Below are 13513 nucleotides of genomic sequence, written 5' to 3'. Positions count from 1 at the left end.
AAAAACGCCTTACTATACATGATCGTTTTTTTAGTCGAAAAACGCCTTACTATACATGGTCGTTTTTTTCCGCTAAAAATGCCTTACTATACATGGTTGTTTTTTTTCCGATAAAAACGCTTTACTATACATGGTCGTTTTTTTTCTGGTTAAAACGCCTTACTATAATGGTCGTTTTTTTCGTCGAAAAACGCCTTACTATACATGGTCGTTTTTTTCCGCTAAAAACGCCTTACTCTACATGCAACTGCAACTGTTCTACCTGTGGCATTAATTTGACATTTCACCCGAAAATTGTTCAACTTAAATGCATTAATTTGTATTTTTCAGTGACTGTAATCGACAATTTATTAAAATTCCAGTAAAAAAATGTTGAATATTTTACTATCCATCCATAAGATGGCGCACATACTCTACCAATGAGGCGATGGTTTTCACTGACACACATTCCATCAAGAACAGTCCAGCTACGAGGCGTTCTGTGTATTTTTATTGACAACATAACAGCAGCACGTCCCAGGTTAAGTTGCGTTCTCAGACCAGGGTACAAATGGAAACAGAGCAAAACAGAAAATGGCTTCTGATATGTCAAGCTCGGATTCTTTTCGTTTTTCACACTTTGGTATCTAAACTTAAATCCAAAATGACAACCTTACAGAAAGCATTTAGATGTTTTTTTTTTTTAATAGCAAAGAGGGTATTTATTGCAAATTCTATCATGACTGGAAAAAAAAACCAGACTTAAGACTCATTGATATGGAATGTAAACACAAAATTTAAAAAACTGGAGTTAAATAAGGTGCAAATAGTTGGTACTTGAAAAAGTCCAAATGTGTTTTATGGCTTAAGCAATGAAAGCTCTCCAAGCTTTTTTTGGTCTTTGAACTGAGCAGACATGAATAGTTGATTCAAGTAACAGGACACCTTTGAGATCAAGTTGAGCACTTGTGAAGCCTGACCACATCACCGCCCAATATGCTTGCTAACCCAACAACCAAGAACACCTCAGCACAAAGGTTAGAACCCCCCCACCAAACATAATCATGAGCATTTCCCCTTCTTCATTAGCTTCGTATGGACTTTCCAAAACAGAAACAAGCCAGAACCGGAAAAAAGTTCAACAAACCCCGCCATTTTCCAATCCCAAAATTGTTTTTTTTTTTTCCTGTTGTGGTTTTATGTTTAAAGCAAGCTTCCACAACTGCTGAGCAGAGCGCGATTGTCCCGGTGGTGTCTTTATACCTAACACTGTACAATCTAATATTCGACATCTATATTTGACCCTAAAAGATACAATGCAAACTAGCCTTACATGTTTCAGCAGTTACTTTTTTCTCCTCCCCCTCCTCCACTAGCTTTTTATTTTTGGAGTTCAGCCTGGCAAGAGTTTTGAATCACGACTCTGAAATGTGATTGAAGGACTTTTGAGTGTAAGCTCAGCTGGAGTGATCACGTCAGACAAGAAAGTACCACCAGCGAGCATCAGTTGTGAATCTTTTGTTCACCTATCCTTGGGACTTTTTTTCTTTGGTGGTGTGGCATGAGATTCTCCAAATGTAAAATGAGCCACTGAGAAGAACGACGGTGGGCTGAAACATGCCCCTCTCCCCCCTCCCCCAGTGTAAAATGAAGAACTAAGAAGCAGAGTGGGCTGCCTTCATTTTGGTCCTTTTGCTGGGACGGTGATGGTGGACCAATGGTTTCAGTCCAAACACCAAATACCGGTCAAATTTATGAATATTCAATGAAAGATGAGACATAAAACTTATTATGAACATGCAGATGCACAAGGGCAATAAAAAAAAAAAATCAACAATTGATTTCTGCACTTGTCTTTCAAAAGGGCATAATTAGCCCACTCTAGCTCTCAGCGGCTCGATTTTACATTGGGAAAAACATTCGAGAAATGAGCCAGCTGTACTTTCAAATACACTACTCACAAATATATTTGGATTTCAGGGGAAATCTTACGCTGAACCAAAAAAAACATAAAACCAACAAACCTTTGCAAGATGAACCAAATTTGACCTTTTGAAACTGTTCAGTGGTTGACTACTCTTTGCACAACTTGCCGCATTCCCAACGAGGGACCGAACGGCCAAAGTCACAACAGGTCCGACAACACAATATGTGCCTTGACTCAACAAATGTTGGGAAACACTGTTTTACTTACGGACGCCGACAAAAAAAAAAAAAAAAATGCAGCGCCGGATACGCGACCGTTCCCAACTGTGAAGTCGGCGCCGTTTGTCGCACTGCGGTTCAGAGTGATGCATTTGTAGGAACTGCCGACTCTCTACTATTTGGTCTCCTTCCTCCTCCGTCGTCTTTGTCAACATTCCAAAATGTGGCGTATAAATAACAAAATGTTCCACGTATGACACCTGAATAGGCATAAAAAAATAAACAACAACAATCAAAACGGACACTGTGCTTCTCCTCCGCGGAAGCGGCGTCTGTCTTTGCGTCGCGCTTGTTTCCACGCTCTCTCGTTCACTCAGGACTTCCTGTGGCGGAGGGCGTCGGAGCCGCCGTTAAGTTTGCTGCGGCCCGATGGGGCGCCGTTGCCGAGGGGGCGCTCGCGGTCGCCGGAGTCCTCCTGCTTGCGCCGCCGCGTCTCCTTGTAGCGGAGGGTGATGTCACTGCACGGCAGAAAGGACAACCCGTCAACGGGCAGTCAGGAAATCGTCGACTTTCATTCTTTACGTTTATTTTCATTTATGTCATTTTCTTTGGCACTGTAATTTTTTTGCAAACGCAATGTTGTTTTTCTTATTAAAATTGTTCAAAAAAAGTTTTTGTGGAGGTGGAAGGGATCATTTCTATTCATTTCCGTGGGGAAAGATGATCTCGTACAAGTATTTCAGTAAAGTCAAGACACCACTGGATGCATTTTAAAATAATTTCCATGAAAAAAATTAATAACAAATATAATTAAAGATGCAATTATTTCATGGAAATTATTTGTTGTGATTATTTTAGCCTTTTTTCTTAAAACTAAAATAAATGGGCTCATTTTTAAAAATGCAGTTAGTCAATTGATTTTGAACAATTTGATTATATAACTGGTTACTAATACTGCTAATACTAATATATATTTATTTGTGACCTGTTTTTGAAGAATTTAAACATTTTCAGTTTCGAGTTTTATGAAATAACTGACAAGCATGAATTCTTAAATTAAATGAGGCTTTAATCAGGGCACCGTTTTCGCCATTTTTCCTTAAATGTTTTCCTAAACATTATGCATTTATCTCATTGACATTATTTATCCAAGTTATGTAGTTATTCTCAACAATTTAAGGAAATATTCGCCCAGCCATCCACTTCCCTCTTATCAATTCTTCACCCGACGTGTTTCCAAGGCCAACTGTTTTTCAGCGCAATGTTGACCTCATTCCTCAGCCCCCCTCCCCCACGTTCGACACACCGCGCCGACTCGTTACCGGATGAAGAAGCGCCACAGCGTCCAGACGAGGATGACGAGGAGGCCCAGGATCCAGCACTGCGTGATGAAGAAGGGAATGGGCAGCATGATGGTGTTGGGGTCGTACTTGAGCACGATCAGGAACTCGGTGACGGTGATGGCCGCCACCAGCCACGCCTGCTGGCCCAGCTTCTTGTGGAACTTCCTGCCGGCGAAAAAAAAAGGAGAGCCGCTCAACAAGGGCGGGTGACGGCGGCGGTGGCCCGCGCCGATTATCGACCGCAACTCACGGGTCGTCCATGAAGTCGTAGATCTCCCTCATGGCCACGCCCCCCACGTTGACAAAAAACACCAGTCGCAGCAGGACCAGGTAATGTTCCGGCGGCATCCACAGCACAAACTTCAGGTAGAAGGTGTTCAGCTCGGCCAGCAAGAACTTCAACAACATTACAATAGCATTTTACATATAAGGGAAAAAGTAAAACAGATGTCATCTTGAAAACAATGCCAGCCCTACCGCGCACTTAATCCGACCTTGAGAAGGACTGAACAAAATAATTTGACATGCAGTCAGTAGTGGAAACAAGACAATTGAGAAAAACAATTTTTTTTTTGCACTTTTGCTGGTACCGTGGTGGTAGTAGTCAACGCTGACCATTTATGTCAGGCGCAGGTGTCAAACTCAAGGCCCGGGGGCCAGATCTGGCCCGTCACATCATTTGACGCGGCCCGCGAAAGCAAATCAAATATGTATGATGCGTACTAAAATATTGACCAACATTTCAAATTCTCGTATGTAATAAATAAGAGAGTTATTGTACGTTTTCTTGTTACCAAAACCCCCATCACAGTAACTTAAACTGTAGTTGAATAAACTCTTATTCTTGACTTCCTTATATGGTTTCACAGTGGCCCGCGACAAAGTCCCGAGTGCTGTTTCACGATACAACACAAACTGGAATAGCCCTTCAAATTGCTTGCTCAGAAATAAATGACTTTTTTTTTTTTTTTTTTTTAATAAACACTTGTCCTTGTCCAGCCAAAATGGCCGCTCGCAAACCGACGGGGAACGGCTCACCCGAGCGTCTCTTACCATGAATATGATGCCTAACACGGCGAGCCAGCGGCGAAGGTTGGACGCGGGCTTCCACTCGAATTTCACCCAGCTGTACGGCGTGAACTGGAAGGCGATTCGTTTGATCTTGCCCCTGAGAAACAACAACGCCTTGCCGAAGTTGTCTCACCTCAAAGCAAAGAGGCAGCGGCGTGACCGCAATCTTACTTGTAAGTGGGAATGTTCCAAAGGCCCTGCCACTGATACGGCTTCATGGACAACCAGGCCAGCGTCTTCATGCCACAGTAGATGCCCAGACCATTGCACAGCAACACATCCATGATCCACTGGGACAGCAAATTCATCACACATCCTCTAACGTCAACCATTCGAATGTCAAAGCTGCCGACGACGACGACGACAAATGCACGTACGTGATCCCACCAGCATTCAGAAAAGTTGGGCAGCTGGTGCTCCAGGCTGTACTCCAGGAACTCAAACATGACACTAATGATCATGCACATCCACCAGTCCCGAATCATCAGCGTCTGAGGGCGGGAAGCGCGAAAAGCCGTCAGCAGGATTCCACCCGTGGGATGGGCCACATCGCGGGAGGGCAACAGTGCAGTCTGAGCGTGTTGCGGGCCAGGCTTACCTTGATATACCACCCCAGGAAGTGAGCCGGGACAAAGCCGTCCATCTTGTCCTGTCGGGAGGTAAGGGCGGGGGGATTACGTAAAACAATTTCAAAAATGCATTCTACTGAGTGGTCCAAATACAGCTTAATGTGAAACTTTGTTTGTTTTACTTTTTTCAGGCTAAATAAATAAAGAAATTGGAAAATAGAAGAAGAAACCGTATTTCCCGCACTATAAGGCGCTTCGGAGTATAAAGCGCATCTTCAATGAATGGCCTATTTTAAAATGGTTTTCATACATAAGGCGCACCGAATTATAAGGCGCATAGAATAGAAGGTACAATAGTGGCTGCGGTTGCGCTATGCATCCACTAGATGGAGATACGCTAAAGGAATACAATACAATACAGCTTTATTTATATCAGGCTTTCACACCCGCTGCAGCTGGAACAAAGCGCTTTATAGAACATTTAAAAATACTGCGTACAAGAAATCAGAATATTGATCCATATATGAGGCGCACCGTTGGCTTTTGAGAAAATGGAATGCTTTTAGGTGCACCTTATGTTGCGGAAAATACGGTAAATAAATAAATCTACAGTATATGTTTGAGGATGTTGTGGCAATTATCCATAAATTACACAACAATTAGACAAAAGAGTTATACCCAGAGGTTGTGCAAAGGGTCAGTGGTGTTGCCCGGATCGTAGATGAGGCAGTTTCCTCCATAGTCTCGCTCGGGAAGGGGCACGCCCAGTTTGGGGTCGATGTACTTCATGAACTGTCGCCCGTCATGCACCGTCTAGAGAGAAACGACATTTAGAATTGGAGCTGGAATGAGAGCGACACATCGATATGAACGGTGAGCCAACTGAGCCAGTGGAGACTCGCGACGTCGCATGATGGGAACGTTTTCGGGGTTTTTTTTTGTAATGGCAAGCATTAACAAGAGTGCATTCTTGGACACACGTCGTCCAAACGACTTGCACTGAAGAAAAACAGAAATGCAAGACTTGTTTTTATGGCCATTTTTCATGAGCTGCATTTTAAAAAAAACTTTTCCCCAGTGCATTCAACTTTTAAAATCATTACAGGCTCTATTCAAACATTTTTCATGCTCACCTGAAAGAGGATGAAAATGAGGAAGAGCTCGTAGACGACGGTCACACAGAGCCAGAAGCGCCAATAAGCTGCAGAGAGACACCCAAACAATCAGCGTTGGTACTGGCAACAGGGATGGGGGGGTGGGGGGGGGTCACTAAAATATTTTGATGACCTTGTTTAAGGAGCTGCAAACAAAAACCACGCAATAAAAAAAAAAAGCTTTTCCTCTCTTGTTATTTTCTTCACCGTTGACCCAGTTATTGTATCGGTTGCCGCAAATGCAAACAAATGTGTTCATCACACTGATCCAGCGGGAGATACAGGTTTGCTTCTCTTGAAAACCCCTCCGGGTATTTTCCTTAGTTGTCCGTGCCAAAGAGTTTCGAGTCGGTTGCCATGAGGTGAACAACAACTGCAAAACTGCCTCGCGGCGTTGAAGCACGTCTTTTGATCCGCATAAAAAAAAAAAAAAAAAAGCAGGCGGGAAATGGAAAGCCAAGAAGATTAACCTGACGTTTGCGGGCTGTGTGCAACACCCACTTATCTTCCTTCCTTCATTTCCCGCTGGAGCCGCAGGAGGCCACGGTGATAAGAACGCCGGCGCTTGAAAAGGAAACGCGTTTGGCGACATTCAAGCGTCCCGCGCATGCCGACGCCCGTCGAAAACCCCGACGCGCGTTGTGAAAGGCGCATTGAGAAATTCTGTCAGTGGGTTCGACCAAAAAGAGGAACGAACGATGATCGTGACTTTTGATGAGGTCTGGAAAAGAAACTGTACAGGTACAAACAAGCTTTGTGGGCATCGGGCCGCTTTGATGAGGTCTGGAAAAGAAACTGTACAGGTACAAGCTTTGTGGGCATCGGGCCGCAAACAAAACAACCATCGCTGCATACAAAGTGCTGTATATAAATCAATCGATAAATCAATTGCTTTATTAAGGCCCTTGGAGGACCACAGAATTTTTTGAGAGCAGTGTGTCGAGCCCCGCCGGTTTGATGACATGCTAGCTAACCAGCTGAACCGGCACTTAGCAACATGACAGGCTAAACGGGTCGGCGAAATTGAGCGGCCCAATTGGCGTCCTTCGAGGAAAATCAAGTCCTGAATGTGAAACGTGACCGTAAGTTTTGTATTTGCAGCCCGTGAGGGTGAAATCTCGCATGTCCAAATTTGGTCAGAGGCATATTTTTTCACAAATCGAGACTCTAACTGTCGGTCAGTCCCCACGTGGGTCTGTTATTTTTTCCAAGTTACAATCTGGACAATCTGAAGTGATGAAAATGGCTTTCTCTTTTTGACAATGCAATGTTAATAGCTCAGAATAAATGCCCCCCCCCGCCCCCAAAAGAAAAAAAAGTGACAGTTTTGGAGATGCGAGGATTCCGCTAGACACTCAAAGTTATTAGGACATACTGTAAATTAGAACGTTTAGCCCCAAACATTGCACCCCTTTCCCACTTGCCATGTCGGGTGAGAATTTTTGTAGGGTCCGGATCATACTAGCAGTGCTCCGTCTTACCTGGATGCGGTCGAGTGAAGGGTCCATCTTTTGCTTGTGTGACCCCAAAACAAAGGAAAACCAGGATGCTGGCCACAATCCCCCTAGAGAAAACCACAATGAGAGAACGACGTTTAAACTATAAGGCAAATGAACGATAAATTGACCGAAGACTTTTTAATTACATTTTCAATGGGATATGAGAATTTCAGTGAATGTTCTGAACTCCTGTTTCAATGCCTGTGTGAGTCACGCCGCCTGGTGGGTGTTTTTCAATCATGTGACTTAAAGCATGCAGTCAGTTGACACCATTCTGACACAAGGTGTCACGTTTAAGTGTGCGAAGTAAACAAAGGCACCGCTTTGACCTTCCGGGCGGAGTCTTACGACACCGGACGGCGTCCATGAGATTAGCAGCCACTCGTTAAAGTGCGTGGTGATGGGATAGGAATCGACGGGCTGCGTGGCTTCAGCGGGAACAAGATTACGTTTCAAAGCTGAGTAACGGTCGGCCGCTGCGCGCGCGCGCGTGTGTGTGTGTGTGTGTGTTCGTCCACTTCCAGGAAGAAGCTGGACCATCTTTATCTGCCAGCCAATCGGCATCGACCGCAGCAAATCTTTGTAAAGAGCAGTCCCCCGCTAATCGCGAGAGTAAAATGAAGTGAACTTTTCGCTCGTTTCTGGCTCACAAGCCAGATCGGAGAATAGGAGTCAACAAACAAGCAGCCACTGACCTTTTTGTATTGAAGGCCGTGTCTTGCGGCGTCTCCTCGAGGAGCGTGACGTACACCAGCGCGCACGTCAGGATGAACAGAACGGTGACGGTGTGGGCCCGCCTGTCAAAATCGAAGCGGAGCGTTACAGCGGGGCGACGATTCCAAAATGACGCGCACGGACGGCCGCGGGCACGTTGACGCGTGACATCGGTGACAGGCTGTTCTGCGAAACAAACTCTTACTCCAGTACTCGGTTCTCTGACTGGGTTGGTATTGATAATGCCACAGGGGGATAAAATTAATCACTATGGGAATAAGATTCTGGTCAAAAGATCTGCATCGTTCCATTTTTTTTCTGTTAAAAAAAAATATATTTATCAATATAAATGCACTATTGAGTTAAATGAGGATCTGTAAAGCCACACGGACACAAATCAGACCGCCGCCGCAAAACCCAAACCCAGATAGCTTCGCTCTCACATAATGCAGGAGGAGGCAGCGCGTACCACACAAGGGAGAACTTTCCAATGAGCAGTTTAGTCTTTTTCACATTTTTATTGCCGAAATATCTGATCGCAATCATCCCGTTTTTTTTTTTTAATTCTTCCTCAGCGGGATGCCGTTTGCTGCGGCACTCTCGTGGAGATCGGAGCGAGACACACTGCTGTCTGCTGAGCGATCAGCAGAAAATTCTCTACGTTTTTACGCGTTACGATTGAAAACAATGGGCTAAAAACTTCAAACTAAATATATATATACACAGCAGACCATGACAGAAGGAGAAATCAAGGCTGCCCCGCTTGGTGTGCTCTGTGAAACTAATTTATGTTTCCACCACAGGTACTAACTACTATTGGCTCATACGGGGTTCCAATGAGCAGTTTAGTCTTTTTCACATTTTTATGGGCGAAATATCTGATCGCAATCATCCCGTTTTTTTGTTTGTTTGTTTTTTTTTAAATTCTTCCTCAGCAGGGTGCCGTTTGCTGTGGTGCTCTTGTGGAGATCGGAGCGAGACACACTGCTGTGGTACTAACTACTATTGGCTCATACGGGAGAAGTGAAGTTTACATAAACCGGTGAGCATTAAGCCAGTTTATTTTCCCCTCCCTGAAAAAAAACAAAACAAAAAAAAAAAACCATGACACACTGCTCTTTGAAAACGCAAGCCAGAGAGAATGTCAGTTTTTCCGGACTGGCCACCTCTTGCGCATTCAAGTGTACGTCAGCAGGCGCAAGCTCAACCGACTTTGCCAGTTTAACAGAAAAGTCGTACCCAGTGTCTTGATGCCGAATCACAAATGTTACCTTCTGGCTGGTTGTCAAAGAATGTCGCTTTGGCAAACATCCCAAAACCGTAAACGCACAATGATCGCACTTCCGTCAACATCTGACGTGACAAACAAAATACGACATTTGCCCTCTTGGACAACAGGGTGGGAAACGTGAGCATCCGGTGTCATACCTCACGCGTCAGTCACGCTTGTCCTTCCTGATACTTCCCTACAAAGGCGGGAAATTGTCAAAATTTGAGATCGAGCGCGCTTCGGTTGCGCTGCCGCTTGAGTGAATTGAAAATAAAAGAAAGTAGATGAGAGATTTAGATAAGAGATGAAGAAGAACGGAGGGTAAATTTTGTTTACGAGCAGCTAGACGGTTGTATGGCGGCAAGGTGTTTGAAGTGAATGAAAAAAAAAAATGCCAGCCGGTGCGAGCATACAGTATTACTGAGCGAACTTTATATGTAAAATTGTTACAATAATAATCAATTTAGAATATTATTAATTCTAGTTCTATGGCAATTTATGGCAGCATATAGCAAGTCAGCTCACGTGCGCTGTTTATGTCATCAACGAAACAGTTTTTGAATTTATACAAAGGCACCTTTTTCTTTTCATTAATTTTATAGTAAATAATTTTAGACATTTTATTCGGTCCAAAAGGAACACACATAATTGTAGTGTTTCAAAGAATTTGATGAGTCAAATATTTTCTAAATTTTTGTACCCAAAATAAATGAGCGGCTGAATAATTGTGACGTCACTACCTAAATAATTGTGATTAATATATTTTTTTTTTTGCATAATCGAGAAGCCCTATGTATCCAGTCCATTTCAAAAAATAAAATAAAATGTATAAACCGTTGTCACTCCCTTTTGCCCAAAGTTAAATCTTCCTTTCCAATTTGTCCGTTAAGAGACGCTTGTGGGTCCATCGACCTCAAACTGACCCCTGATTCTCTGTGCTCCATCGTGTGCAAGCTGTATGAAAACACGCGTTCGAGGTCCATCAAGCATGCGACAAAATGAAACTTTTAAACATGATAACATTGTGTTTGTCAATTCTCCATCAACCACATATCGTTATATCACATTTTATACAGTATCTACGATATACCGTATATCGTCACATCGCAAAGCTCTACGTCAAGGTGCCACTATAATAGCTTTGGCCGATATTTCACACCAAGTAAGTACATTATTGAGCAAATTGAGATCAGTATTTTGGGGGATGTATTTGTTTGGTGAATTTTAGAAAAAATAAGTACCGGTACCTTACCTCAATCAAGGTTGGAGAAACACTTGTATAAACAGTTGACATGAGCCGAAAGCACTCACCAGAAAAACGTGTTCGTCCCGTCGTCGTACACTTCGCACTCCGTGTTTTTCCGCTGCAGGCTCTCCCTGGAGCTCTGCTTGGTGACTTTGGCTTTAAGCGTGGAGCTCGGATCGGGGCAGCCGGGCTCACCCGCGCCATTGTTGACCGGCTCCGGGGCGCACCTTCCGGCTGCGTTCGCCGGGGCCGCGCAGCTCCTCCTCGCCTCGAGCTTCATGGCTTCCGCCGTTGCCTCTCAAAAAGGATCAACCGGGCGGGCTCGACTGCTTTTAAATTCTCCAGTCAGGCGTCACTCGTGTCAGCCGCACCCAAGCGACTGTGATGCACCCTGACAGGAAAGAAAAGAGTGTTACTCGGCCAAGAGACGAAGGAGGAGATCAGGAATTGCCTCCCACTACTACCGGAGACTCCGCAACAGGCCAGGCAAAAACCGGTCAATTGCATCGAGACACGGCGAGGACACCGTGTAGGGATTTGCCACGTGGGGGCTCTTACTACCTGTTGCCGGTTGGCGACTACTGTAGTAGGGGGCCTTAGGAGACGACTGATATTGGTCCATATTAATGACACAAACTGGAACCCCGTTGAGACACTGCAATGACACGTCGGGATTCAGGAAACTCCCAATTGGGGCCCCGAGGAAGGAGCCTTGTTTATTCTAAGCAGGGTTTGGTTGCGTCCATTATTTCATCCGAGATCTATTTGTTTATTCATTGTCCCGGAGCCCCAAGTGGTCTGGAAACGCCCGACCTGACAAAAAAAAACATGTAGTCGACATGTCTGTGTAGATAGTCAATCAACCAGGACACGGTACTCGGCAAAGGTTGGCTCAAGGCAACTTGGCTTTTCTGTTTTTTTTGGAAAATGTTTCATCTTCAATCCAAAGTCTTCGGGTTTCAATTTTTAAATGTGTGTCTTGAAAGAGGTGAGAATGAAACCATCTTTTGTCAAATTAGCCCTTAGTGTCATTTGGTGAGACTCAAAGCAGTTTGCCACAACTTTTCATAACGAGTCATGAAAATAATAAACAAATGAAGGGGCAATTATGGAATATGATGGGGACATTTTTTTAGGTTGGCTCTTCACATGGAACCAAAGAAGTAACAAACGCAATTATGTGCGTTTGGATGGCAAAACAATTCAGGCTATTCACTATTTCACTTCATAAAAAGACAAAACACTTGATGTTGCACTTTCATCGACGTGGTTTTATCATTACTTCACCACGATGGGGAAACTCAAAAGAGAAATGTGAAGAAAACAAGTTCGAGACCCATGACCTATTGCCCACTGATAACAACACCCTCCTGACACTTCTTCCCTTCAGACCTTGTTCCAAGGGAAAACGAGCTGTTTTGCCCCCGGGTTAGTTTGCAGGACGGTCGTTCACCAGCCACAACACCTTGAATCAAACTCCCAGGGATCACACCCACCAGATGCATAAATCGAGACTCCACACCTACAATTTGTTTTCTGCAGCAACCTTAAAGGTGAAACGTCTCTCAAGCATTGGAAAACTCCAGTTGCCTGATTCAACCTTTGTGGACGGAGCCCAGACTTGTCAAGACAATTCGAAATGTCTTTTTTTTAAAAAAATAGCAACAAGGCCGGGGCTATCGACCGTGTTAATGTCACGAATTTAATTTTCTTCTCGGTGTCTGGCTAAGAGTTGAAATAAATCACAGCGACAGCATTTTTTTTTTTTTCAAGAACTGTGAATCCTCGTCTCGTGCATTTGGCTAGCCTCATTGGCTAATGGTAGCATGCTGTGTTTGACCTTGTCTGCCAGGATTTTAACTTCTCAGTGGCCTGGAATGCCCCACTAAACATTTGTCAAGGCCGCGTTGGAGCTGCTTCCCACACGACAGCATTCACGTTATATTAGTCATGTTACCGGAATATTAAGTGAAAAAAAGAAGTAACTTACCGACTAAATGTACAATGTCGGTGGTTCCGGGCGGTTAGTGCGCCACTTGGACTCCATCGATACAAGCGTTTCAAATGCAAAAGCCATCAAATGACGTCGGTGTTGCAAGAAAAAGCGGAGTACACGCTACGATGAACAAGTCCAGTTTCAATAAGCGGAGTCCAGAAAACGTCACATAGGGCAGGGAGTCTTTCATTTCGATTCACAGAAAGGAAACCGCCCCGATTCTTTATTTCAAAATAAACGTCTCGGAAACCTTAAGTCATCAATTAGGTTTTATTTTGAAGTCCACATCAACAAACACCAGTACAGCACTGTAAATTTCACCAACTTGCAGCATTGTGGTGTTCATGACCGACAATTTAGGACTTTTGTTGCTAGATTTAGCAACTTTATAGACTACAAATTTTTCCCCCAAAAGCAACGAGCAACATTTTCAGTGGAATATTTAAAAAGGGACTTAAAGGCTAAACGCGCTTAAAAAAAAAAAAAAAAAAACGAAATGAGGGGGTCTCAAACTCTGGTCCTCAGAG

General features: G+C 44.0%; 1 protein-coding gene across 2 annotated transcripts; it reads right to left on the bottom strand.

The window, feature by feature from the left end:
- Positions 1-468: 468 nt before the first annotated feature.
- Positions 469-13192, bottom strand: ptdss2 (phosphatidylserine synthase 2). 2 transcript variants are annotated; one of them, XM_019893315.1, is made up of 14 exons: positions 12981-13192; positions 11552-11645; positions 11056-11381; positions 8456-8557; positions 7743-7825; positions 6241-6308; positions 5786-5920; positions 5137-5187; positions 4916-5029; positions 4710-4828; positions 4521-4635; positions 3718-3863; positions 3447-3632; positions 469-2642 (listed from the first exon to the last, which is right to left on the bottom strand). In XM_019893315.1, exons 3-14 carry the CDS (start codon positions 11268-11270, stop codon positions 2498-2500), a joined length of 1479 nt encoding a protein of 492 aa, XP_019748874.1. In that variant the 5' UTR covers positions 11271-11381; positions 11552-11645; positions 12981-13192; the 3' UTR covers positions 469-2497. The 2 variants fall into 2 exon arrangements, with proteins under 2 accessions (XP_019748874.1, XP_019748873.1); XM_019893314.1 differs by lacking the exon at positions 11552-11645.
- Positions 13193-13513: the final 321 nt, after the last annotated feature.

The sequence above is a fragment of the Hippocampus comes genome, unplaced genomic scaffold (genome assembly GCF_001891065.2).
Source record: "Hippocampus comes isolate QL1 unplaced genomic scaffold, H_comes_QL1_v1.1 scaffold62, whole genome shotgun sequence".
In the NCBI taxonomy this organism is placed as follows: Eukaryota; Metazoa; Chordata; class Actinopteri; order Syngnathiformes; family Syngnathidae; genus Hippocampus; species Hippocampus comes.
The sequence above is the reverse complement of the archived record's forward strand: the minus strand, read 5'-3'. Positions and strand labels throughout refer to the sequence as shown.

Excerpts from the sequence above, each read along its gene's own strand:
- ptdss2 (XM_019893315.1), bottom strand. The coding sequence starts at position 11,270 with ATGAAGCTCGAGGCGAGGAGGAGCTGCGCGGCCCCGGCGAACGCAGCC. Across the intron at positions 5,188-5,785 it reads ACCCTTTGCACAACCTCTGG|GACAAGATGGACGGCTTTGT; the intron begins GTATAACTCTTT and ends ACCTCCCGACAG. Across the intron at positions 2,643-3,446 it reads CTGTGGCGCTTCTTCATCCG|TGACATCACCCTCCGCTACA; the intron begins GTAACGAGTCGG and ends TCTGCCGTGCAG.